This window comes from Podarcis filfolensis (genome assembly GCF_964270895.1).
Source record: "Podarcis filfolensis genome assembly, chromosome: 2".
Classification (NCBI taxonomy): domain Eukaryota; kingdom Metazoa; phylum Chordata; class Lepidosauria; order Squamata; family Lacertidae; genus Podarcis; species Podarcis filfolensis.
In genome coordinates, this window is record NC_139605.1 from 94,918,256 (window position 1) to 94,946,222 (window position 27,967).

The 27,967-nt window shown below is 43.1% G+C and overlaps 2 protein-coding genes across 2 annotated transcripts; one reads left to right on the top strand and one right to left on the bottom strand.

Moving 5' to 3' along the window:
* Positions 1 to 1,231: 1,231 nt before the first annotated feature.
* RMI2 (RecQ mediated genome instability 2) lies at positions 1,232 to 2,485 on the bottom strand. The gene has a single exon (XM_083599961.1). It carries the CDS (start codon positions 2,471 to 2,473, stop codon positions 2,036 to 2,038), a length of 438 nt encoding a protein of 145 aa, XP_083456087.1. The 5' UTR covers positions 2,474 to 2,485; the 3' UTR covers positions 1,232 to 2,035.
* A 369-nt stretch (positions 2,486 to 2,854) lies between these two features.
* CCDC40 (coiled-coil domain 40 molecular ruler complex subunit) lies at positions 2,855 to 27,929 on the top strand. Its single transcript, XM_083595234.1, has 21 exons — positions 2,855 to 3,066; positions 4,900 to 4,966; positions 5,617 to 5,673; positions 6,423 to 6,779; positions 7,997 to 8,117; positions 8,834 to 9,012; positions 9,805 to 9,888; positions 9,981 to 10,200; positions 11,398 to 11,555; positions 12,498 to 12,620; positions 14,015 to 14,136; positions 15,202 to 15,445; positions 15,561 to 15,743; positions 18,037 to 18,282; positions 21,090 to 21,303; positions 22,552 to 22,721; positions 23,023 to 23,114; positions 23,739 to 23,859; positions 24,668 to 24,856; positions 26,736 to 26,894; positions 27,607 to 27,929. The coding sequence occupies exons 1-21, from the start codon at positions 3,047 to 3,049 to the stop codon at positions 27,850 to 27,852; spliced, it is 3,372 nt and encodes a 1,123-aa protein (XP_083451360.1). The 5' UTR covers positions 2,855 to 3,046; the 3' UTR covers positions 27,853 to 27,929.
* Positions 27,930 to 27,967: the final 38 nt, after the last annotated feature.

Here is a 27,967-nt window from a genome sequence, read left to right on the forward strand (position 1 = left end):
GGACTTTCTCGTCCTGGGCCATTTATTTATTTCTTTTTAAAAATGAGTAACATACTCTGTAGACACTACGCTGTCCTTTGAAAAACCTAAGAATGATTAACAGCACTGGGCTGCAAAAACAAGGATGCATGAGAAAATAAGCGCCTTCAGCAACCCAAAATTGTAAGAGGTTTTATAGAAAATGACAAATTGGATTTTTTGTATTATATTTCTTCCATATTCAAAGTTATATTTGAGAAACACACACACATTATAAAGTTCCACCTTAAATTACACAGCAGTTGAGCATTTTAAAAGAAACCTACTGCATGAACTTAAATGCATTCAGTGTGATTGCCTTGGCCAGGGTTTCATGCTTCTCTTTCTGCAGTCTGCTCAGAATAATAGTGATAATACATGGTGAACTGTTAGTTAAAGGTTGCACTAAAAAGTTAATCTATACACATCTCTTTGGACTACAGCATAGCTGCATCTCCTAGAGATTACGCTTTTGAATACTATGCAACTAGATTTCATGTCCTCTATTTTAGTATATCTTTATTGGAAAACTTGTATTTCTGTTCCATACTATTCAGTGCTCATGCTGTGACTGAGTTATTCCAGAATTCTTCTTTTTTTTAACCCAAGTATATATCTAGAAATACGCACGTGCAACTTATACCTGGGAAATTGAATCTGCAGAAAATTGAGTTAGTATCCTCTGACCACCACTTTGTATGCAATTCCAAACCTTTTTTTTGTTTGAGCATCAGAAGTGAAAGGAAACTCGATTCCATGATATGCTGTTGAGTCGCAGCAAACCAGAGGGACTATGCATAACTAAATCCAGTACAGTGGTACCTCGGGTTAAGTACTTAATTCGTTCCGGAGGTCCGTTCTTAACCTGAAACTGTTCTTAACCTGAAGCACCACTTTAGCTAATGGGGCCTCCTGCTGTTGCCGCGCCGCCGGAGCACAATTTCTGTTCTCATCCTGAAGCAAAGTTCTTAACCTGAAGCACTATTTCTGGGTTAGCGGAGTCTGTAACCTGAAGCGTATGTAACCTGAAGCGTATGTAACCCGAGCTACCACTGTAGTTGGCAAGAGATGATTCTTTAATATTTGGACAAAGTAGAAATACTATGTGTGCTTAGTATGTGCTTCTATGCTGAAACACAATATGCCCCAGAGCAGCATGCATCAGCAACTACCCTGCATTCTTTTTATTTGGAAAAAGTACTACCTCAAAATCAGGAATAGATTGTGGATTATTTAATAGCTACCTCCACACCTCACAATAGTCACACATTAGTAAACAAGGCAAGTTCCAAAACAAGGCACATCAATTATGCAGAAGCTGTGATGCTGAATTCCATGAAACACGAGCCATTAAGAACCCCACTGACCCCTGTCAGAAAATGGTCAGCATAGATGATCAAGCTGATAATAGGCTCAGGTTTTTATTGTAACTTTCGTCCATCTTGCAAGTGTCTCCCTGAAGCCAGATGTGTATAGCTGTCCAGAAACTCCATTAGTCCAAATATGTCCTGGGGCAGAGGAAACAGTATTTTAAAGCAGCATGGACTTCATGTAGCAGTTCAAGGAGTTACAGTTGAAGTCAGATGTCTGGACTGCAACTGGTAGTGAAATCGGCAACTCAACATTAGATGTGTTGTAATACAGAGAAAGTGCAGGCCGAAAGAAGAGCCCAAAGTTCTGCAACCAGATTCTTGACTGTGGATGTTTTATCGTAGCAGTGACAACTGCATTCTCCACTGGATAAGCTAACGTTACTTGACCCAAGTTGACTAATTGGGAATCAGCGACAGCCCTCCTCCAAAAAGGGGGTTGGGATGCAAGCATTTCCATCACCATTGCTCTGTCACACCTGCAGCAAATGAATCAAGGTCAAATTCCGCTGGTTAATCCAAGTTCTCCTAAAGGAAGTTCAAGAGGAACCTTATTTAGCAAAATAAAAAAATAATTAAAAAATTCCAAAGGTGCTTCTTCAGCCTCCAGGGTTCTTTTGAGAAGCAGTTTTGACAAACTGTTCCCATCACAAAACGTGCCTATGCAAATCCTCCACTTCCAGCTGCCACATGTCCCTGTGCAGGGGGTTGCCTGAAAGGTCCGTCATCTTCACAGCTCGGATGGTGGGCTCTGGGCTGCAAGACACCACCAGGCCCATCACCATCACATACTTCCCGGCGCTGAGGCAAGGCCGCCCCTTGGGGATCTTCTCCACGCCCTGAGCCACGAAAGGGCCGCTGTCGTCCCGCAGCCACACCGTCGAGCCACCTTCCTCCACGGCCAGCACCGTGCCCTGAAGCCACACCAGCGACACGGCGAGAGCGGGGCGCCGGTACTCCTCCCGGTCCAGCAGCCACGGGCCGCCAGGGACCCGGCGGCACCGCCTCAGGTGCGCGGCCAGGACCTTCACAGGCGGCAGCGGCGGCGGCGGCAGCGACTGCGCGAGGCGAGCGTCTTCCGACATGGCCCTGCCTTCTTTCCCGCCAATTTTCACGCCGCGAAAAGGATGACGGGCCGGCGGAGCCTTCCAGTAATATCGCGAGAGTTGAAGGTGTTTTAAAAAAAACTCAGAAACAGACGCACAGGTTCGTTGGCCATAGAGAGAGGAAAAAGAAGAGTGGACTCACAAAGTTCTCCATAGATTAAAATTAAACTGTGCTGGTATTCCTCCCCCACTAACGTTTACTGCAAAAAATATCTAGATTACACCTAATTGACACAGTTTCTGAGACCATAGAGAAGCTCAGCCAATGATGTATTTCAAGAGATAAATTATCTTCAGTTCATGCAGCGTGTCACTCTACACTTTTTCATTTGTCTTTGCCTCCTGTCGCTCGATATGCATGTCTCTTAAAGCCTAGTCCATGCACGACGGCCTGAAGCACAGAAATGGTTCGGACCATATTTCCGTTTCCCCCTCCCGCTCCCCGCAAGTGGTATCATCCGAGAAGAAGGCGGGGCGGGGCAGGAGAGAGAGAGAAAGGGAAAGGAAGAGAGAGCGCTGGATGTGTTTAGCGTCGCCTAGCAACGGAGGAGGATGGAGCCGAGCGGCAGCCGGTGAGCGCTTAAGGGAGCGGGTTCAAGGCACTTGGGTTAGAGAGGGGGCAGGCACAGGGGTGCATTGTGCTGAGGGGAAAGGGTGCCCCAGAAAAGGCTGCTGCCCTTCAGTGTATTGCATTAGTTAAGCCCTTTTAGTATCTCTCTTCTTGGGGGGGGGACAGCCCCCCCCCCACTTTTCCTTTTAAATAAAATAAAATATAATGAGTTTCTGGTTGTAGATCTACATTGCTGTGCCCTCATTAACAGCACCCCCAACCCGCCCCCATTCAGCTACTAAAATCTAGGGCTGTGATCGTATATCAAGAAAGCTTGAATTCAAGGGAGAATGGGCATATATGTGAATGGGAATTTCTGTTTTTAGTGGGTGAAGAAAAGGAGCCCCATAAGACAGACCATTGCTTCCCCCCCCCTGCCGCTTCACTCCTTGTTTGCCCTACCCACCAGCTCCACCCTCCATTTCTCAATATTCCACCTCCCATTGCAAACAGTCAACAAATACCCCATTCCACTCAATTGACCAAAAGGCGCTTTGTTGGGACATCCCTGACGCTGATGCCCTTTACTTTTCTCCTCAGTCCCCCCATATTACCAGCTTCTAGGATCTCCCAGTGGAAGACAGGAGTGCCTGGTCCATGGGGTCACAAAGAGTCAGACATGTCTAAATGACTAAACAACAACAACAAGGATCTCCCAAATCTCTACTCTGCCCCCCTCCCGCCAGCTGCAATCCTATGTGTGCTTACTTAGTCCCAGTGAATTTATTTCTGAGTTGACATGCATTGGGATGAACTGCATGGCCCTCATTTTCCCATGCCTGATAGCCATTTCAAACATTACTTTGTGTAACTCGTCCTCCCATCTGGTCTTTGCTCAAGGAGGACCAAGAGCCTCTCCCTATGCACAAGCCCAGATACTTTCTAGTTGTTGTCATCAGCTTTGTAGTCCCCTTACTTCATATTTCCTCACACTTTGCATCTCAGCTCTCTTCCTAGGGTTTCAAGACCATTTTCACCACTGTTTATGTAATCACTAAAAGCTCAGTTCCTCACAACTTCCAGCCTCTCAAACAACTGCATTTTGTATCTTTCTCTTCTCAAATGTTGGGCTGTTGTTATCCTTATTTATTTCCATCAATTTATTGTAATCCAGAGCTCCCAATTTCCCTTCCCTATTTTAGCACCACCTGCTCCTGTGAACCCAGAATCTCCATTCATCCACTTCCTATTTAGACTGTTTCAGCACACATGCATTATTAAAAAAAACATAGCTCTCACCTTTCAACTTGTTGTCTGTTCTAGTCAACCAAGCTGCACATTTGCATCTGAAACTTACTGCTAAAGTCATCATTAGAACTTGCAGTAATAAGAAGCAAAGAATCTTGTGGAAGCTGTATCACCTTCCACACAGAACTCTTTCTTCTCTTTAGATTGTCATTCACATTGTGTGTGTGTCTAATTGTTTTTTAATGTCCGCCCCTTTTCTTATTTTTATCTGTAAGCTGCTTTGAGTCTTGTCAGGAAAAAAGGTGGAGTATAAACAACAAACAAACAACCCTATAAAAAACTTGTTTGGACTGAAGTCCTACTGAACTCAACTTCTGAGTAGGCAAGCAAGGATTGTACAGTTAGAGCTAGTACAGTGTATATCTGTAGCACTAAGATATCAAATTGGGTTTGATACAAAGGCAAATTACTACTGTTGTCATTCTGTATTGGTACCCTGCCTTGCAAACCGGCCTGAATATAAAATTCACCAAAATCTAAACTGCTTTTTCAACATATGATTGTAATGTTATTAAAATAATTTATTTTCTCTAAATTTAAAAAAAAGTGCTGAATCGGAGCATGGAGAAATTGCAGAAGATGAGAAAAAAGAGCTGCTTGCAAAAAATGAAGAGGTAATATAAATGCAAGGATTTTGATATGCTGGAGGATTAAAGTTATATATAGAAATTGAACCACAGTTTTAAAGGCACAGTTTCACTTGAACTGCACACGTTTGAACTGAGGAACTCACTAGCACTGGTTTGATTATTGCAATATGTATATTTGTATTAATTTACAAGGCCCTTAAGAACTTGAGTCCAGGGTACCTTAAGGATCTTTATATCCCAACCCATTAACTGAGGGTGGATTCTCTGTTTGTGGTGCCCCATGACTCAGATCCACGGCTCATGTTCACCAGGAGCCATGCATTCAGTATTATGTGCCAGACTATGTGGAACTGTTTCCCAGCAGAGAGCAACAGGTACCCTCCCTGTTGAACTTTGGATGCTTGTCATAGACCTTTCTATTCCAGCAGGCATTTTAAGTATGTCGTTTTATGCTTATTTGTGAATTTATGTTTTTTTACCTGTGGTTTTTGTTCGTTTTAAACACCATATTAAGTGACTGAAGAGTTGTTTCATTGATTGTTCTGTAAATTGCTTTGTGCCCATCTATGATGAAAAGTGGTCTATAAATATTGGAAATAAAAACAAATAAATAAAATGCTATTTTCCTCTATGTGTATGTTTCACACACTTACCCTTTTCTTTGTGTTGAATAGATTGAGCAGCTGCAAGATACAAGTGGCCAAAATCAAGATGATGGGGTGACCACAGAGGTAGGTATTCATGATTCTTCAGTAGGAAAACAATCCAGTTAATTTAAATGGTTTGAGAAGAGCAAAGCTGCTTCCTTTTTGTGGTATTCAGTAGTCAAATTATTTTGATTCTTTTCTGGCACTATCAGTGCTTTGCTGTTGCTCTTGCAGTGGCAGCTTACATGATGAGGTTGAGCAGCAGAGCTCCCCTACTGCCACCAGCATCCTTGCAGCTTACCTGGATGGGGCAGGGTGGCTGTGAATTTGGGGCTGCACAGGTACAATGGTGGGAGCACTGGGTTGGCCCTGCTGACATCCCCATGTAGCCTTGACTTTGCTACCACCCTAACCTATCCTAGCCCCATCCAGGTAGCTGGCACCAGTGTTTGGAGGGCTGCTCCGCCTCCCCCCACAGGTTGCTACTGCACTCTTGTCTCCAGTCCAGTAGATATTATAACATAGTTCCAGTTTTCACTTTTTAAAAAAGAATCTAAATCTAAACTTTTGCTGAAAATAAACATTACACAGTCATTGCCAAAGGCTGTGCTACAAATCAGTGAAGAGAAATACAGATCTAACTTGTTTTCTATCTGTCTTTAGACTTTGGATTCTCAAATTATCACACTCAAAGCTAAAGGACGGTTAAGCACGTCCTTTAACATTTGGCTGAATCAAGAAATGTTTCCGTGCTTTCTAGAGGATGAAACGTGAACTAGCTTCATATTATTTTCTAGTGTTCAGGTCGTGTTGATTCATTCTAATTTTTGCAGCCAGGAGAAAATAATCCCATGGAGGAAGGGGCAGAAGGTGCTTCTGGAGCAGTCATGGAGGAAGGGGCAGAAGGTGCTCCTGCAGTGGCCACAGAAGAAGGGGCAGAAGGTGCTCCTGCAGTAGCCACAGAGGAAGGGGCAGGAGGTGTTCTTGCGGCAATCACAGAAGAAGGGGCAGAAGGTGCTCCTGCAGTGGCTACAGAAGAAGGGGCAGAAGGTAGTCCTGCAGTGGCTACAGAGGAAGGGGCAAAAGCTGCTCCTATGGAAATCTTGGAAGAGATACTCTCAAGAGTGATGGGTGAGCCCGGCACACCAATGCCAGGTCTTCCTGAGAGTGGCACACCCTCCTTTCTGCAGGTGAGTGTGACACTGAATGTGGCACAAAGGAGCTTTTTATTCCCTAGGACATGTTGGCCTCATTTGGATATAATACTGCTAAACCACACTAGAGGAAGACAGGCGAGTTCTAAAGCCCTAGGCTCAAGCTGGCTTATTCCCATAGTCTTGTGTTATATCTGATTTAGGCCATTCTGTTGTATATACAATGTCAGGTCTCTGTCAAGAAGTAGTCCTGTTGAAAATGTGGTTGAGTCTAAATGAATAAAATGTGAGAAGGAGGAGCGGGTGGAAGTGGATAATTTTGAGGGGAAAACTGATTAAATCCATGATTAATTTTTACAATTATTTTTCCAAGGCAGGGTTGATTTACCACAGCCAAATCCTGCTCAGCAATTCACAGGAAGTGACCTGTCAGCCTCCTCCAGCTTTATCTTACAATCTCAGTGCTATAGCACTCAGCTTTGAGATGGGGAAATAAAATCCCTCTGCCTGCTTAGTATAGCACGACAGCACCAAGATTGGGAAAAAAGTCCTCTGCCTGCTGTTTAGAGAAGAAGAGGTGTTTCCTCACTACCCATCTCAACACTAGGGGGAGATGGGTTTTTAGAGCCCCTCATCCTGACTTAGGGGAGAAAGGCTGAGTGCTCTGTGTGTGTCTGTGTGTGATGGGGGGTGGGGAGAGAGAGACGGAATATGAGCTGTACTCTCCCAAGGTTGCACTAGCAAGATGTTTCCAGCCTTTACTTTGCAATCACACGAGGTAGATTTGTTTATTTTTTAAATGCAGACTCTCATAGGATGTCAACAAGCGTCTGTATCTGTCTACTATCCAGCCCAGTTATAGTATTTAAACTGCTTCCTTGGGTCTTTGTTTGGTAGCTTCATTCGTATTTTGCTACAGTGGATGCTCGAGTTGCGAACATGATCCATGTGGGGGGCACGTTCACAACCTGCAGAGTTCGCAACCCGCGACCCACGTGTCTGCGCATGTGTGGGTCACGATCCAGCGCTTCTGCGCATGCGCAAAGCACGATTCAGTGATTCTGCGCATGCGCAAGCACTGAAACCCGGAAGTAACCTGTTCTGGCACTTCTGGGCTCAGTGCAGTGCGCAACCCGAAATCACACAACCCAAAGTGTCTGTAACCCAAGGTATGACTGTATTATCAATTCAAGTCTTTCTAAGCATCAACACCCTTTTCGGCAGCTCCCTTCTAATAGTAGCCTTTATTTCAGGAAGGGTTTGACACATTCAGCCTGCCTTCCAGATTGCCCAGTGGGCAAGTGCTGTCTCCTGTATCTTCAGGGACCAGCAGCCTGAGATTGGATACGCCATTGGGACGCCGTGTGTTTTCAGGTATCAGTCGCCATCCTATTGATGAGGACTTTGCTTGCTGCTGAAGCATGTTTTGAATCCAATTGGTGACGGAGAAACCTTTCGTTTGAAATGTTTGATGCCAATACTAAGTCGACTTCTGTATTTTCCACTGTGGTTTTCCGCCTGATTGTTCTCATTATAGCACTGCCATAGTCATTTGAACATGCTGCGGGTATCCAAAGGATCTGGATAATAAAAACAAGGATTTTTAAAATCGATTAATGGAGATGACATTAAATAGATTGGATGGAAGAGAATTTTGTAGAACCGAGATTGGATAATGGCAATAACAACACCATTTATTTATAGTACTTGTATACCACTTCTCAGGCCACACCACTCAAAACAACTTACATAAAGTTATAGAAACAACAATCAATCTATAGGAAGTTAAATAGAATCAAAATAGGATAGCAGAACAGAAAGAGAACTAAAAGCCAGATAAAATAGCACAAAAATGTCAGTAAATGAATGGAACTGGGATATCCTTAATAATGTGCTGCCCAGCAGTATCAGGTGAGAGGTGTTGGTTTAGTTTAGTGGTTTTTCGTTGCAGTTCAGTTCAATTTATACCCTGCTTTTCCATGAAGCACTGTGCCCCAAAAAGGTCACAGTAAACCTTCCATGTGATCAAGAAGTCTTCACTACCTTGCATTTTCTGTTGCTGATGCTACTCATCTCTTCTCCAAATATAGGTGCCTCTAAGACAGTCATCTTCCCTGACTCTAGTGTGGCTGTTTTTCAGCCTTTGTCTCTGCAACCCAGTATGCTTGGGCCCATGGAAGAGCAGGAAGCGTTGGATTTTGCTGAGGGTGATCTCGGTAGCGAAGAGGCAGAGGAAGAAGCTGAGCTTGTTGTGTTGGACCCAGAGCATGTAAGAAAAGACCAAAGCTTAAGAGAGCTGCCATATCGGCAGCTGGATGAAAGCAGAAAGTCAGATATTAAAAGATATTGATGAAATTTGTGATATTTAAATACAAAGCGGCTGACTCTTTTGAGCAGATCTTCTCACACAAAGATAAATCAGGGTTGCAAGTTATAACAATGCCCCCCACCCACAGTTCTAATATCCCCCCACACTTGTTTTCTCTCCCTTGTTGCTCCAAGTTTTTTCATGAATATATTCAAGCCACCAGCGTCCCAATTTTCACACAAGATTCCTTACTCTCAATGACTTCCTTTCTCATTTGTGTTCTATAACTACAGATCCCCACCCTGACCCCAGTTTCCCTTCCTTCCTTAACCCAGTCTCAGCTGTGCCTCTGCTTCCTCCCCTTTTGCCTTCCATTTCCCCCTCGCCTTCCTTGCTCACCAAACCATTCAGTCAGCAAACAAAATTACCCTAAAGCTTTTTGTTTGGGCATCATTCTCCTCCATTAATTCTGTTGTTTTACATGAGATAAATGCCTGGGGCATTTCTTGAATGCTGGTCTGTAGGTGTGTCCTAAAGTGGAAACTTGGAAAGGAGGGTGGATGCCCAGCATGGACCTTTAGTAAAGCTATATGTGATCTTCTTCTCTTTAAAATTTCATCATGAAATCAGGTTGTCCCCACATTTTGTACTGAAATGTACCCAAGATAGCCAGAGCAGAAATTGTAGCAGTCGTTGAAGACAAATGTTGACCCCTTGGGTGATATATTAACTTGATCTTGCTTCTTTCTATAGCCCTTGATGAAAAGATTCCAAACTGCTCTCAAGAACTACCTCAATAAACAGATAGGAAAGCTGACTGAAGAGTTTCGGGAACTGGTACAGTATCTTTGCTTTGAATTTCTGTCTCTTCTTTTTTGTCCATCCACACTGGAGTGTGCATGGTCACTTTGTCCCTCCCCTGATTGCAGACAGCAGGCGTAAAGACTGCAAAGACCGAGAGGGAAGAACTCGGCGTGATCTTGTATGGGGTCCAGCAGCAGTTGGCCCAACTGCAGATGGTACTGGAGAAGAACCACAATCACCATTCCCAGATTGCCATGGCACGCCGGCAGTTAGAGGAAGAGTTGCAAGACCTCAGGGGCATGTATAAGAAGACATGCCAGGGCACTGAGAGTGAACGTAAAAAAGGTGACCTTCTTTGCTGCTAGGTTGTCCCTCACCCTTTTCGTATTGTGAGATTAAACCTATCACATGCTTACTTTGTAAGCTTTAGCTCCAGTATTCAGGGGCTATGAATATTTCAACAACCTAAGTAGTTTTGCCACCTTCTATCAGACTCCTGAATTATATATAGTATGATTGTTGGATCAACTGCATGTAGACATAGTTGGTGGTCAGTAGAATCACAGGTTGAATTTTCTTCCATTGTGTTTACAGTTGCTCTAGTCATTGGTGTAAACAAGAGGCCAATGTAAAAAGTGATATTACAGAGAGTATGTGTATTCTGTACTGCAAAGTCAGAAGCTGATACTGGACATAACATTCATCATTCTGAGAATCCCAACTTCCATTTTCAGTTTTCATTCTAACTTTATAACTATGATTTATTTTTTAAAAACACATACATACAACAGAAGCCAAAGAGCGATAAGCAGCACTTTTGGTGGACAAAGCAACCTTTTAAATAGGCCTTTTTAAATAGGAGGAATGGATTGCTCCAGATTGCCTCTTTTTCCACTGACTTATGTGGAATTTGTTGTCACCTACAGCTATCAGATGAGTTGCTGAATGCAAAGCTGGGGCTAAGGGTTGGCTTTATGTAATGCTCCTGGTTCTTTTCATCCGGCTAGAGAAGGAGACTAAAAGATGCAAAACAAGATTAATGCATGTGATTAATTTGCATGATTTACTGAGGCCACAGTATTCCAGTTTTGGGGTGGAAGAAAACGTTTCCTTGGTAGGAAATCTGGATATTTTTAGTATCATATACACATGCCTCTAGATCAGGAATCACTAACCTTCAGGGGGCCATAGGCACATCTGGAAATCAGAGAAACTGTCGTGTGCATCCACCCACACTCTGCAACCAAGCACACACACCACAACCTGTTCTTATTTCAGGCCTAATTTCAGAAGTGAAAGGGACCCCGGTAGGTGTCAGAGAAGGTTTGCCCATGGGTGCTATATTGGCAACTCCTGCTCTAGATATATGATCAAGTAGATCCCAGTTGGGCAGCCTGTGAGTTGCAGGCCTGACATCCTTTCACTTTAGAGAAAGCCATCTAGTTTACATGGTTTGTTGCTTTCCCCTTACTATGCTCTTAACCACAGTTTTGGCACAGGCTATGGAAATATATATATGTGTATTCCTTCCGGTTTTCTTAGTTTCAGCCATGCAGACAGAAATGGAAAGTCTCTCCCTGCGCCTGTTCTACATGCAGAACATGGATCAAGACGTTCGCGATGATATTGCTGTGATGAAGAGAACGGTGAAGAAGGCTGAAATGGAGAGGATGCGAGCAGAGGTGGAAAAGAAAAAACAGGTACCTAGCGGTTGATCCTCTCTAACGCCTATCCATGAATGTAATTTGCTTTATGTATCCTGCCAAAGCTAATCTCCTATTGGCCCCTTTGTCTCCTCCCATCTGCCACAATGACCCCTTTCCTGGAACAGCTTTCCTTCCACTTGCATCTCCACATAAACAGGGTGATAAAGAATCCTAGGGTGGTAGAGTGGGTTGCAGACTCCAACTGGACGGTATCATTTTTGAACGCTCCCAGAAAGTTCCCAGCAAATCCGCTCCACTTCCCAGTGGGGAGGAGTTGCGGTGGACCACATGGCCACCCACTCCCCACCGGGGATGGGGGACTCTGTCCCCCGTTGCCTGGGGGATCCCGGCCACGTCAGAGCCTGGCCAGCCAACCCGCTGGCCGGGGCATGGGCGTGGCCAGGGCTGTTTAAAAGGAGGAGCGAGCCGGAGGACTTCCTCTTTGGCTCACTTCCTCACTGTGGTGTGGCTATCACCTGCCCCTTCATGCTTAAGGGTATTCCATTAAAGGAATCCGGGGGTGTTGATCTAGTCTGAAGCTCGGCTGGGGGGCTAAGGCCTTGACACGACCCCGATGGGAACACCAGGGGGAGCTTGAGTAGGTTCGCATTGACAGGGCTCCCCCTACCGGTGGCTTACCCTTACTGGGACTTCCTGCACAATGGGCAGGAGTCAGATATAGTCAGGTCCAATCAATGCCTAAGCCAATACCGCTCACATTCTGTAATTTCAATAAAGTTGTGGCCAAAATTTGCCCAATAACATAAACCTAATATCTGTGTCCTTGTGTGAGTTATTCCCAACAAGGGGGTGGCTGCAGGGTCTCGACACGCAAATAGGAAATTAGCAAATTGGGCCCATTACTTTTTCCAAGAGTGCACAGAGAGAGCAGAGACAAAGCTGCAGCCACTAACCTGGAACTGTCTGATTTCACAGGACCTTCACGTGGACCGCCTCGTGACGAGGGTCGATGAGCTGCAGGAGCAGATTGCTCTGTATGAAGCCCAACATATGGCCCAGGCTGAAGACACTAGAATCACGCGACAAGAAGTGGGAGAGGTAATGTCTTTCTGTGGCTAAGATATTTTCATGAAGGGGGAAGTTTCCAACCAGTCTCCAAAAGGGACATGCACACGTTGCATTGGTCAACTTAACCAGCCCGCCTTTCAAACAAAATGTTTTATTAGATTAAACCTATTGTTTTATTTACCTTTTTTGTTTTATGTAACTCTTTGCTGAAGTATGAAACTGCTCAAGGCTACAGTCCTCTTGCAAGTCCCATTGAACTCATGGGAGATTACTCTTGAGGAGACACACATAAGACTGCACTGTTTAAGCTCCTCTGGCAGAGCCAGTGATTCCCACATTGATCAAGTGCTACTGAAGGGCCCTCTGTCTGATGGGGACAGAAGTGGGGCAAGGCAGCAGCAAAGTCAAGGCAGCTCCAGGTTGGCAGCAGTGGCATCCTGCAGGTAAATGCACACCTGCAGGATTGCCACCAACAACCTGAAGCACCCCCCTCACCCAAGAGGGTGCCTTTGCTTCTTTGCACACACAGCCTGATGTAAATTACATAAATTATATACCAATTATATACCAATATTTTGACTGATTTAATGCATTTATACCCTACCTTTCCATTATAATGTTTAAAACATGTATGTGTCCGTGTGGAAGTGTTTGATACATAGACAGATACTGTTCATTAACTCATAATTCTCTGGGGCAAACTACAGGTTACAATCCATGTAAAGGACGACCTTTTAGCCATTTTAAAAAGAATCGATCCACAGTTTAGGGCAAGTTAAGAACTCATCTCCTCAGCAACAATCATTCAAGAAAGATCAAATTCCTTGAGTTATGAATAAATCATTTGGTGTTCCTTGTGGGTTTTCTTTATTGCACAAAATGGACCTCTTTTATGTATAGTGTTTTGAGATGGCATTGACCACTTTATTATGACTTATTAAAATTGTGTATGTTATCTTCTTCTGTCTATATTATGAAGATAACTCAAGGTGTATAAACTGGATGATTAAAAGAACAGTTTTGGGAGGATATAATTTTGAGTGGAAGAATTACAGGGCAGGAGATTGGAGGCACTTAGCCTTTCCCCTACCAGATGTTGTGTGTAATGTGTCATTTGCCTCTCAGTCTCCTCCAGATAGCACTAGTCAGCACTGCAATTTAGGGTTCCATAGACCTTTTTAAGTCCTCCAAACTTTTCATACAAGTTTCCGATTTCTAACTCGTTTTTTGTGCGCTCAGTTTTCAGTTCAGCTTCTTCTGACGTGAAGAAAAAAAAGAACCAAGGAGATGAGAGTTAAGGGTCAGAATTTATAACGTTGGTATTGGGCTGCGTAGAAAAGGAGGAGGTGGTGATTAGCAGAAATAGGATTTGATTCCCATTTGTCTGCGCAGTGTTGTAGTATTTCACCATAGTGTCTTTGCAGGCAAGTATAGAAATACAAGCTATTCACCTGGAGAAAAAGCAGCTTCTGCATCAATGGACTGTCAGTTTGACTGCAATGAAGCGCCGTGATGAGGCCTACGCTGCTATGCAGGAAGCTCTAAGGTAACCGCAGTGAAGAAGCAGAGATTCTTTGGGTGGATAGTATTTCTAAAACAACAACAACACTTGGCTATTGTTGCCTTTGGGTTAGATGGAGATCACCATAATTCCCAATGGCACTCAGAACTTACCTAGAATGGCAACTATTCCAAAAGGAAATGTTCATTCTTGCTTTATCTCTTTGCTCAAATGTGTGCCAGTCACTAAAAACTGTGAACGTATTTCCCTGGTCTGTAAACAGATACCCACATTTTGTCTCTCCATCTGATCTTCTTGGAGATCTGCTGACAAGAGAGTTGTTGGCAGCTGTCTGCTTTCCTCTTAATCTCTGCCTAAGGGGGAAAGAGAATTTGTTTATCCTCCTGTTCCTACCTTAACATTTGTTTGGATCCAGCTCTCTCTTGAAACTTCATGCATCTAGGCTGGGCAGTTAGTTACTTGGTTCCTTTCTTTATCTAGGATCTGGATCTTGCCAAAGCTGAAAAATTATCCAGCTTCTCTAACATGCTAAGAGAAGCACAATGTGAGACATTGGTTTCTCACAGATACATTAAGTGGGAGCCAATGGCATGCTTCATACGTTTACTGCAATTTGCAACTTTTGTATCTAAATAGCTTCTGAGTTTGTAGTTTTTGAGGATTTGTGACATTTTTGCAGCTGATTTCCACATGGTGGTTATTATTAGTGATAATAATGACTTTTTGGGGTGGACGGGAGGAGGAATCACATTTCCTAGCAATAATGCACTGCAGCTTGCTGCTGATAGGTTAGGAAAACCATCTGAATGAGGGGCAGCCAGCAGGGTACCCTCCAGATGTTAGAATCATAGGATGGTTGGAAGGGACCAGGAGGATCATCACTGCAGGAATTTTTTTGCCCAACGTGGGACTCAAACCCATACCCCCATGCTCTTGTTGGAAAGGTCAATACTTAAAAGTAAGGAAGACAGGTGACCACTGAGATTGAATGAGCCATTGCAATCCTCTCTTATTTCTCTCACAGTTCATTTGGCAGCAGGCACTGATATCACTATTTACCCTTGGATATTTCTTTTTCTGCTCCTGCAGAGATTCCAGGCACAAGCTGAAGTCTCTAGAGATTGAGATTGAAGTTTACAAGAAGTCCATCATCAAGGAGGAGGAAAGGAATGAGCTGTTGGCTGCTATCTTGAACCGGTCAGAGAATGATGCCAACACAAGCAGGAAGCTGATAGCCCAGAGCGTGGCCAAACAGGATGCCATGAAAGTGGAATTTGGGACCTACACCCGTACCCTTCAAGAAACAGAGCAAGCCCTCAATCGGGCCAATGTGGTGAGATCATGGGGCCAGGCATTGCTACCTGATTTACACCAGTAAGTCACAAAAACCTATGCTCTGTTCACAATCGTGTGTGTGTATTTAACATGGCCATATCTTTCCTTTCCAGGATCGAGCTGCTCGCACAAATGAATTGGTTCTCATTCGCCGAGAGCTAGAGAAAGGTTCACAAAACAAGCAAGAACTGGAGAACGAGATTGTGGGCAAGCTGCAAGATCAGCTGATGTCCAACAAAGCAGCGAAATACTTTTTGCAGCTGGGCATCAGGCTGCAGAACAGATTGATGGCTTTGGTATGTACAGCACTGAAGGTTGCATGGAGAGCACAGGGTTTCCTCCCCCTTTTTTATATTCGCAATGTTTTCAAACTGAAGAATATTTTACAATAAATCTCCCCTTGCCAAATAAAGATAAAAAATGTGTTCTTAAGCATAGTATTTCCACATTTGTTTTATTTTATGGAGACCCAGAAAGAATGAACCAGCAGTGTTAGACCTATTTTTAAAAAATCCTTCTCTGGTTCAGTTCTGGATGCCTGCTGTGCATTTGAACCATCAGACCACAAGGACCCAGTGTTACAAGGAAATGGTGCCAAACTTCAAGCACACCTCTTTCCTTTCTTAATGAAGGATGGAGATGTGCAGATTTTCTGTGATTATGCTTTTTAAAATATTACTCATAAAGCGCACTTATAGGCGTAATAAGTGTTTATTATGCAGTGAAAACTATCCCATCTGCAATTCACCTCCAACTGATGGCATGTTTAGCTGACGTTCAAGGCAATCTAACTAATGAGGCTGCAGATAAAGGATGATTCATGCAAAGAGAACACAACAGGAATAACATTGCTGCCTTCTTGTGTGACCGTTCTTGCACAACCTAGTTATGGAGGCAGATATAAACTGTGTAAGAATTTATTCCTCTTAAGAACTGGTCTGGGTCCACTAACCAAGAATCATTGGCAAATGGTGCAAAGCTGGACTTGGAGATTCATGAACAGCCTGTATTGGGAATGTGTCAGGAACCTTAGCTCAGCATGATACTGTTTCTTTAGCATAAACATTCCCTAGTTTAGCTCTCACATTTCTTACAGTTAAACCCCACCAGAAGCTATAATACAAGTAAATGGGTGTGTGGTGGGGAGAGGAGAAGGTATGATGTTTGAATCTAATCTTTTTGGTTCTTGCATTTTGAGTTGTGTTGCCATAGCCTGTTTTTCTAGCTTATTCCATCTGTGCATTTTAAACTAAAGCTAAATCTTCCATTTTAAAAAAGCCACACCCAGTATTCTGATCATGGCAGAGAGATACACACCTCTGTAGTTTCTATGCAATGAAAGAAACTTTTTGCAAATGCTGCAGCTTCTGTTAGGACCTGATGAAGCTTTAAGAAACTGTGTGCATGTTAGTTGCTGGAGTTGTTTATGAGGAGAGCATTTTAGATGATAGTCCATAGTTCCCACAACCTACCTTCCAACTGCTAGTGGCTGCTAGCTCTACAATGTCCGTCTTTGATGGCCCTGGGTAGAGAAGACCTCAGGTTGGGTCCAGCTGCAGTTAGGGCCTGGTGGAATACTGAAAAGCTGGTGTGGTAGTAAATAGTAGTAAGTAATACACATTTCAATGAAAAAATACCTGCATGGATTGATCCATCTTTTGTCATTTACTCTTGGCAATAGTGGTTCATTTGTGAAATAAATTACTAGGCTTTGGAAAATTCAAAAGCTTCCCTTGAGTTTCTATTAAATGGCAATAGAAGTTTCAAGCCTTTTCCTAAGATATAAAATGTTATCCTCTAACTTCTGCCATCAAAGCATCTCAATTGTACTTAATTCACATTTGCCTGAACTTTTAATACTGATTAGGTATGGCTAGGAATTGTAACTGTTTTGGCCAACTGTCTTTCCTTCTGTTTTATGTACACTTGATTAATAATTTTGCTTGTTATCGGTTGCTGGAGATTTCTTATTAGTGTAGCCTTCTTCATATTTGAAAGTCACTGCTGTGCTTCTGTAGAAAAAAATAACAGCATATGTTTTATAAGTAAGTAAAATATTGGCTACTGCAGTGTATTAAGAAGAAAGGTCTAGCACATACTCCCAAACAATTGAGAAGACATCAGTGAGAGTAGTAGACAGGGTTATACCCAGTACTGTGCATGAGCAGAATGGGATTCTACTTGTACAGTGGGACTTTGTCTCCCTCTCCTCTCTGCTGAAGTCCCTTGCATCCTCAACATTTGCTCCAGAATACTGGGGGACCTTGTGGAATGGATTTTGGAGGGATGTGGAGTTTTGCAGCAGGAAGGAGAGGAAGGTCAAATCCCATTGTGCAAGTGGAAATCCACCTGTGCCCTGTTGGGAGTCTGCCCAGTGAAGGATGCTATTTGTGCAAGCACCTGAGCTCATTTGGCAACTGATGGTAATGAGACTCACAGGCTGATTCATGCTAAGCAGCAGACCAGCACTGAAATCTATCATCCTTTAGCCAACTTACTCTAGAACTAGACTTTCTATGTCAGTATCAGAGGCTTGCTGATAATATTGAATCAATTTCCCCTTCCTTTTCCGCCCTTGCTTACCTATAGGATATGGTGATTGCTAATGCAGAAAATGACATGGCCCAAACTGCGCTGGATCTAACAAACACCCAATGCAAGCTGAATATGCTTGAAAAGAAACTCTCTGAAGTGGACAAGGAAATGGACTATTTGAACGAACAAATCAACCATAGTGAGACTGAAATTGCGAAGCGAATCCTCCTGATTGGGCGCAAGCAGGGGCTCATCAACCTGTACAACAAGAAATTGGAAATGATCTTATCTCAGCTGGGGGTATGTGCCTTATGACTTTCACAATTTGAAATCTGAGCCTCCTCACTGGAATATGACATCTCATTTCTGGCATTAGGATTCAAAATTATTGACTGCCATTCACTCCAAGATTTATTAGGTTGTTATGTCTTCAGCCACTCTTTGTACTGCACCACAGGCCACTCTTTAAAGTAGCAGGGATTGTAAAAGCGGTTTGGGGATTAGTGAGGACTTCCAATGGGGAAATGGTATGAGAATAAAACTCCAGCGCATAAGGGGACCTGTTATACCCTTAAACTAAGCCAACATATCTAATAAGAAAAATCTAGAGGAGCTACTTCTTCGTTAATAGTGTAACAGCATAAAACATATGATATGTGATCTTTTTTATCAGTCTTGTCTGCTGATCAGAACGTGCAAAAGTTTCCAGTGCCCTCTCTCACAGTGATAATGAGAGGCTGAATCTAAACCACACATTGCTCTGAAGTGAGAAAGGTATTAGCTCTGCACATCCAGTAATTCTAGATCCACTGCATGCAGCTGGTGAACTAGCTTGCTGTACTCATGCCACAGGAAAACCAGTTTTTCTCCACGGTGCCATGGGATTCTTTAGCTCAGTACAAAGAGCCTCTTTATAAGCACCCAAGGACTTGTGATGCTTGAGGGGATATGGTGCCTTTTATTCATTTTCTGTACGTCTCTGTACCGCAACATGGACTGCAGTTGAGAAGTTTCACAATCTTTTCCCCAATCTGTGGCATGGTGGACTGCTGCTCTAGATATGCAAATCCAAAGGTCTGCTCAAAGATCAGAGCTAGTTATGCAAAATCTCTGGATTCTGATCTTTGCCATTTCAAAATACGATACGATACGATAATCTTTATTGTCATTGTCCCATACAGAACAACAAAATTGAAAAATCTACATAAAACATTCCAAACCCAACAAGCCTGCTATCCCAGCTATCCCAACCTGGTTAGCCCCCTAAAAACTCTGATACCCCATTTTTAAATACAATATACTTCCATAATGTTATTATTAATATTACAATAATAATTTATAATATCCAAACTTTCTTCCAAGGACCTCAAGACAGTACACATGGAGTTTGCCCCGACCCCAATAATTTTATCCTCACAACAGCCCTGTGAAGTAGGCTAGGCTGAGATGTAATGAATGGTCTATAGTCACCCAGTGTGTTTCGTGGCTGAGTGGGAATTTGAATCCAGGTCTTTCCTGTCCTAGTCTACCACTTTAATCATACATGTCATTGCGCTATTACTTTGTGTTTTGTATATAGGGTCTCAAGGCACAGAACGTGGGTAATGAAAAATTTAGAATGAGAAATTGCTTAAGTGGGTAAACCACCTGGTCATCTAAGGTCCCACAATCCTTGTTGTTATGCATGCATTGTTATTTTTCATGGCCTAGAATTGAGCAATGTGGGTTAGTGAATTGCCCCTCTATTAAACACTAACATTAATAATAAGGTAGTGATGACATGTAGATAATCCTGCACAAGTTCCTTGCATTGATGAGGCCCCTTTTTCATGTGACATTAACCATAAGACATTTACAGGCTGATCAGAAAACTATGTAAGTGGAATTATGGAGCACTGCATAAAAATGTTTTCCTTTCCCCCCTGTTTTTCCTAGTTCTTCTCAAATTGCTGAGAATGTTTGTTTTCATTGATCAGACAGCATTAATTTATTCCTCTGGATGGGATTAAGGAGGCATCCACCAATTGTTGTGTGAAGCTACCTCTCTGTCCGCCTGAGAGAGGCAAGGAACCTCTTAGCCAGCTCTTACAGTTATCTATCTCCCACCTGCTGGTCACTCCTCAGTTTAGTTCCTCCCTTACCCCAACCAAGATCTTCCTTAGTATTTGTTTGTTCTGTTTTGCTGTTCCTTGTGCCCCTATAGCACCTATGTCTGCATTAAGCATTTCAGTTCAGAGTAAAACATGAGAAACTTCTGCACATGTGGGACTCTGGATGTTGCTCACTCTCTGCTGAAAAGTTTGAAAGCAGAGACAGCATCAAACAGTGTATGTATCCAGGGATGCGGGTGGCGCTCTGGTCTAAACCACTGAGCCTCTTGGGCTTGCTGATCAGAAAGTCGGCGGTTCAAATCCCTGCAACGGGGTGAGCTCCCCATTGCTCCGTCCCAACTTCGGCCAACCTAGCAGTTCAAAAGCATACCAGTGCAAGTAGATAAATAGGTACCACTGCAGAGGAAAGGTAAACAGCGTTTCCGTGTGCTCTGGCTTCCATCACCGTGCCCTGTTGCACCAGAAGCAGTTTAGTCATGCTGGCCACAGGACCCAAAAAGCTTTCTGCGGACAAACGCCGGCTCGCTCGGCCTGAAAAGCGAGATGAGCACCACACCCCATATTCGCCTTTGACTGGACTTAACCGTCCAGGGGTCCTTTACCTTTTATCTTACATATATTCCTATTTTTATTTCAGTACTGTGCTCCTCATATCTATTTTGCTCCCAAGTAATTGATGTTTGGCATACTAAAACAATTGAACGTTGCAGCTGGAGTAAATAAAATAAATTTGACTTGGGGCGAATGAGAATGATTCATTTGGCTACCAGAATTTGACATTTTCAGCACAGATTCAGCACTCCCAGATGCTGTTCGCAACTCATTATTTGAGCTGATACGGTCTCAGAAAAAGATTCTGTGCACTTAGAAGAAGCATTAGCCGCCAAGTCATATGTTTCCAACATTGCTGTATAAGCAGCTGAAGTGGCATGTTAGCCCTGCAAAAAGCAATATGCCGCAACCCCCCCCCAAACATTCATGTGATCCTGATTCCAGGGACAAGAGTTGGGGCCGCTGGAAATTGAAATCAAGAAGCTCTCCAAACAGATTGAGGACAATGATATGGAGGTGGTGAAGCTACAGAAGCACTGGCTGAACAGCCAGAGGGAATTAGTGAAGCTTACCGAGGTGCGGGAACAGCAGCTGGCATCCTTGGATATGTTAAAGAAAGAAATCACAATTAAGGAGCAAAAGAAAGTTCGCATAGAGAGTAAGTACAGGTCCTCCTCTTAAGGAGTTGTTAATAAGATCTTTCCCCACAGCTTTGACTGGATGGTTTTGAAGTCTGTTTAAAGTGGGATAATCCTGTTTGTGATTGCTAGTCAGTGATTGCCAAAGGCAGAACTAATGGGGGGAAAGGTAGAGAGACACGTCACTCTCTTTCAGTGGCATCATTGAAGACCTCTTCAAGCACCTGCAAATGTGAGATAGTCATTTAGGTGACTGGCTAGCTACCCTAGGGTCTCATAGCATTTGGTAATTGCATACTTTTCCAGGAAGGTCACGTGTTGCTCGAATTACCGTATTTTTCACTCTATAAGACGGACTTTTCCCCTCCTAAAAAGTAAGGGGAAATGTGTGTGCGTCTTATGGAGCGAATGCAGGCTGTGCAGCTATCCCAGAAGCCAGAACAGCAAGAGGGATCGCTGCTTTCGCTGCACAGCGATCCCTCTTGCTGTTCTGACTTCTCTTCGCTGGAGAGGCACTGCGCAGAGAGGGAGAGCTGCGCAGCACCCCTTCAATGAAGTGGGAGGAGAAGCGGAGCTCCTTCCATTTCTCCTCCCATTTTGCTGAAAATGCTCTGCGCAGAGAGAGAGAGAGAATTTTTTTTTCTTGTTCTCCCCCTCTAAAACTAGGTGTGTCTTATAGAGCGAAAGAAAGGTACTTTTTTTACTTAGATCGCTTTGAGTGATTTGTTGTCAAACTCTCACATAACTGCTGCTGCCAAATCTCAAAAAAAAAAAGTACTTCACAGCAATCTGTAATCAATCCCATGAAGTCAGAAGATTCTTCTGAATGCAGAATTGTGTTTTTGAGCCCATCAGGTTTGAATTTCCTTTCTGAGAGAATTTGGGATTCTCAGATGGCAGAAATTCACAGGGGACTTTTAAAGGACATTTTGCCCTTAAAACTCTATTACCAACCTTCCAGCTACCAAGAAAGGGACTTTTAAAGTTATAGACTCTCATGTTCCTGCTGGCCATAGTAAACAAGCAGTTCACTGGCCATAGTGAACAAGACATATAAAGGGATATAAAGGTGCCGATAAAATCACTGGTATCACAGTGCATCACAGATTTAGCAACATCAACAGGTTTCTATATTTGGGCAGCAATATTTATGGCATATTTCATAAAGTTTATGCACACACATGTTCTCCATGGCATTTTCACCAGTGGACTATAATTACACACCCCATATTTTAGAACATTGTTATCTCTCCACTGTTCCCCTGCAGATGAAATCCAGCAGGAGAAAAATGAGATGAAGGATACTGAGCGTCACATGAAGAACATGACTAACGACTTGGTGAAACTGCATCTATTGATCAATAAGAACAGCGAGAATTCTGAAGGGTTGCAACAAGGCAATACTATCATGGAGAATGAGTTTGTGCGCGCTCTCAAGGTATTGCCTGTCTTCTTGATGCGTTTCCTCATACATTGTCTGAGATGCTCTTGCTCTGTTTTGCTGAACCTATAGAAAGGGGCAACTCTTGAGAAGTAGCCTGAATGCCTTTTGTGGGAGTGGTGGAGCAATATAAATTGTACAGTGTACCTAAGAATTAAATTGGGGGAAAGGGGGCTCAAATGCACATTTAGTCAGGGACTTATTTGCCTGGCACACAAAAAAATAAAGCTATCCTTTTTATTGGCCCAGTTTATTCCCAAGTGGATAAAAGGCATAAACAGTGTATCTCTGGCTCTAGGTAGCAGAGAGAGAATCAATTGAGATGCAAGAGAAGCTGGACCGACTTCAAGAAGAGAAAGAGAGGCTCCTCAACAGCCTACTCGAGGCAGAGTGAGTCCTTTTGTGTAATATGGAACTTGAACGCTTATGCAGTACAGCTGGTAAAATATACATGCTTCCTTGTGGTTGCATTTCCTCTTTTTTGGAAGGACCAGTCACAGAATAGCCACAAGTACCGTAAATCAGATTTCCTTTTCTCACAGCCTCAGAGCTGAACAGACAGCAGCTTTCATGCCTGGAATAATTAGTTTGTTCACCACAATTGCTACTGTGCTGTCCAGGGTCTTCTAGATGATTTCTTTTTTAAAGCAACAATTCTACTCTTCTCAGGATTTTTGTGAGATCCACATATCCACCTGTAGCACTTATGTTGTGAGTTCACGTTACACAGACAATAGTAATTTAGTTGCCTGGAAAATGCAATCTCTCCTACCAACATCTCTCTGCACCCAACTTACCCCAAAAGCATGCCTGTTGTGATAGTGAGTTTTGTACGGTGCGCAGTTTGCTTGAGGCTCCAGGCTCCTCTTGGCTAGTGAGATCAGTAGTATAACTCTGTGACCTTTTTGTAACTAATATATATTACCTTGGAAACAGATACAGATCAGAGCCAAAATAACTGCTTTAGTGCTCTGTATAAAACCTTTCCACCCCCCTCACCTTTTCTCCTTTTAGATGTCAGATGATGCAATGGGAGAAGAAAATACAGCTGGCCAAAGAGATGCGTGCAGCAGTGGATTCAGAGACCGGGCAGGGTGAGATCCAAGCCATGAAGTCAGAGATCCACAGGATGCAGGTGACATAGAAAGGGTTGGGTAGACAAATCTGCTCATCACCTAGCCTGGCAAAAGCATCAGAAACCTCAGCAAACTGGTGGAAGCCTAGTCTAAGGCACTAAGGCAGACAGTATTTCAGCCTAAACAACATTACCTCCTGCCTACACAGTAGACTTCTGGTGATCCTTTCCTGTTCTGCTGATGTATCTATTATGATGGAAGACAATGTAGGAAGGAAAGTTGCACATATAATATATATGTGGGGGCCTGGTGACGTTTTGTGCCAGACAGATCCAAAACTTGTAACGAGGATAACCAGTTTCTGGCAGGAGAAACACAGATCCTGCAGTTGGGATAATTGATAAGCAGATCAATGGGGTTTTCTTTCAGGTGTGTTTAATGAATTTCATTCTAGCTGCCAACCTTGCCTTCTTCTAAGGACTGGCAGGAAACAGATAGCCCTTGGATAACAGAGGCACTGCGATCCACTGCATTTCATATTGGAGTGTTGTTCCCTAGCTCCTATCTCATGGCATTCTGCAGTCAATAGCTGAGATTCTTTGAAAACTGTAACCATTCTAAAGCCTTTTGCCGAATGCACAAATCAACACTGTGCTCCAGTTCCTCGGACTTTGGGGGAAATTCTGTGCTTTAAGTGTATGGTGTGTATGCAACCTACATTGTACAAACCTTAGGACTGTTGATGCTCATGTGTTCGCTGTGCCCTGTCTGATAGCTAAAATGCAAGGCATAGAAGAGTGGCATCTGCCTTATGTGTGACTTTGAGGTGTATCCAGTAGGTTTGCCTCTCTCTCTCCTGCATTGTAGGTAAGGTACCAGCAGCTGATGAAGCAACAGGAGAAGCTCATGCGAGATATGGAGGCAGCGGTTGCCCGCCGAGAGTCCATTGTGATTCGTGGAGAGGCCCAGAAGAAAATGAGTAGCAAAGTGTTCACTAAGGGCGATTTCCATTACAAGAAGCTGGAGCTAAAGAAAAAGATCAAAGAGACCCAGAAGGTCAGGAAATAAAGACAGATGGCAATAGCTCAGTAAGGCCATGTAGAAGGGATATTCTAATCACTTTTTATTTTATTTTTTGCTTTATAGGCTACTAGGAAACTGCTCAAAAGTATATTAAAAAATCGGACTCTTATCTGACCAGCTCATTTTTGTACAGTGTGTCTCCAAAATAGCAAAAAGAGCTGGTGCAGTTTCCACCTTATCCTGGGTCCTTTTCCTAGTTATTTAGTGTTCTACTTCCAGACTTCCTAGCATAGAAGTTAGTGTCTTATTAAAGAGGTCCCAGCCTTCTAATGTCACTTGGACATTAGACAAACATCTCAAAACATCCCTCTATGAGATAATGTTGGGCTCCTGTTCGTGAGGAATTAGGCTTAGGTAGGAACAGCAACTCTACAAAGAAGCAGCCAGGATCTTCCCAAATCCAAAAGACTTGAGATGTAGCATCTTCAGCCCACTTGCAAAGGATAGCAGCACTAGCTAGTCTTACTTGATCACATTCTCCCATCTCTGCCCACGTTAAAAGCTGCAGCTCTTCATTAAAAACAGTAGGAAGATGGCATTATATAGCTTATTAATAGTCTCAGCTGTAGACTCTAACATATACTGTACATATACTGAATCTCACAGATTGCTTTATTGAAACAACCAAATCCCTAAGTCATTCTGTATTATTAGTTGCCCTGGCAGCAAACTAAATACTGCCTTATATTAGCATTTCAAATGTATAAACTTTGCCTTGTTCCTGCCTTTCACAAATAAATGAAATGAAATGCTAGACAGAATAGGAAACGTCAATTCTTACTAAGTTGATATAAAGGGAGCAGAATAGAAAATAGCGAGACCCTTAAGTTTGCCTGCCCTACAATTGCAGAATCTTGGAACAAAATCTGATTTAACAACCTTCCTGGTCCACAGCAGGCAGTTTGAAATATACATTTATTCCACACTAGGATCTCCTAGCAAGGGTTGCTTTCCTGTAATCAGCTGGAAGTTGAACTGAAACACCACACAGTATAATACTGTATTATCCACCGTGCCCATGACAAATATATTTATTTAGTGTATACTCAGATGTAAGTTCTGTTCAGCAAAAACAAACAAAATCCTCCTGCAGCTTTAATTAGAAACTTCCCCTTGTGCTTCTGCCTTCTTACTGCTTCCTGTTCAGTATGGCAACAGCATTACTGATGAGTAGCTTCTAAACCCTTAATCAGCCCTTCATCAGCTCCAGGATGCATCATCTTTATTCTCAATAAAAAGTGAGTGAACAGAGGATGGCAAAACAACTAGTATGAAAGCCGCCAGAGACTGCTAAATGCCTCCCTGAAGTTGCCAGCTCCAAGCCCAAAGAGGACCTATCTAGAAAGAAAATAATAGAGCCTTTTATTCTGCAGTTCAAAGAACCTTTTCAAAATGTGGTTTCAAATGCAATGAACTAGAACAGCAACACAATTGGACAGATCCCATTAAGAGACTGTCAATAGAAGGTCCCCCAGATTCCTGCTGGCCAGATGGCAGTTAGAAACACCTGCATCTTCATTGCTTTTGTATGCCAAGGGAAGGAAGAGCTTGAAATATGAGACATTTCCTCCATTCCATGTTTATGGGAAAACATGTGTGCCATTACCTATTAAGCATGGCATGAGATTTTGCCCTGCTGCAAGACTTATGGATTCTCATCAGCTATCCAGTCTGTACCCATGTATCAAAGCTTCTTGTGACAGTGTACATGCATTTCCCTACGTTAGAATAGCCACTGTTTAATAAAAATGTAATGCATGATGCTACCCCGAGATAGTCTACAGGACTATCTGGCATGTGGGTTGGCACTGCAAGGCATAGAGTGTTTCCCCCTCTGGTTCTCTCCCTTTAGAATGCTGAGGAGTGCAACAAAACCATCTTTGAACTTGAGAATTCCCAGGTGAGCCTCGCTACTGCAATTCAGGAAAAGCAGAATGGCATCTCCCTCTTGAACATGGAATTTAATAAGCTTGAGACAGAGGTGGATCATCTGCAGGAGAAGAAACGGCAGGTGAGCAGAACAGGGCTTCTCTGTAGCACGTTTTCCAGCTTCTTCTGGAAAGTTTGCTGACCCCTGACTTATAGTGTACAAAGTGCATTTTCCTTTACTCTTACAACAACCTATGGGTTAGCTTAGGCTGACTCACACTCCAAGGCCATCTTTGAGCTACATGACTGGCCAGGGATTTGAAGCAGGGCTTATTGCATTTAAACCCAACATTCTGTCCACCAAAATGCATTAGCCCTGTGCAGGTATAATAATGCAAGCATTCACATTTGGAACTCCCCTGCAGTGCCCACTATGTTGTTTCACTGTCCCCCGCGCTTGGGGACCTTGTCTATTAAAGACTAGGTCTCTGATAGTCAGAAGGAACAGATTTTTGGGAAGCAGTTCTTCCTAACCTCAAGCACCTGTTCACTGTTGCCTTGCTTGTAGACTTTTGTTACTTATAATCAAAAAAAAATTTTTCCTTCCAGTAGCACCTTAAAGACCAACTAAGTTAGTTCTTGGTATGAGCTTTCGTGTGCATGCACACTTTTTCAGATACACATCTGTGTATCTGAAGAAGTGTGCATGCACACAAAAGCTCATACCAAGAACTAACTTAGTTGGTCTTTAAGGTGCTACTGGAAGGAAAAAAATTTTTTTTGACTATGGCAGACCAACACGGCTACCTATCTGTAACTGTTACTTATAATGTATTTGATGTTGCTTTTCTAAGAACCTTGCAGATATTGTGGCCAACCAGGGGCGCCTGAAGCACCTGCGGTCAGTGAAAGAAGGGCGCTACCACCCAGTTTGCCGCGCTGAGTTAATGGTCCGCATCGAAAGGCAGAAGCTGGAGGAGCGACTTCACAGCGTTCACATCATCCTCCATCAAATCGGGCAGGAGCATCCTCAGCACAAGCCGGCATTGAAGTTGCTCATTCAAAGCCTAAACCATAGGCTGGGTACACCAACAGTATAGTAGCAGGGGGCGGGGAAACGAAGACTGAAACGTTTACATTTTGGATATTTCACAAATAAAAATGTTTTTGAGAATGATTTGGGACAATTGTTGCTCATCATTTAGTGGATAGTTA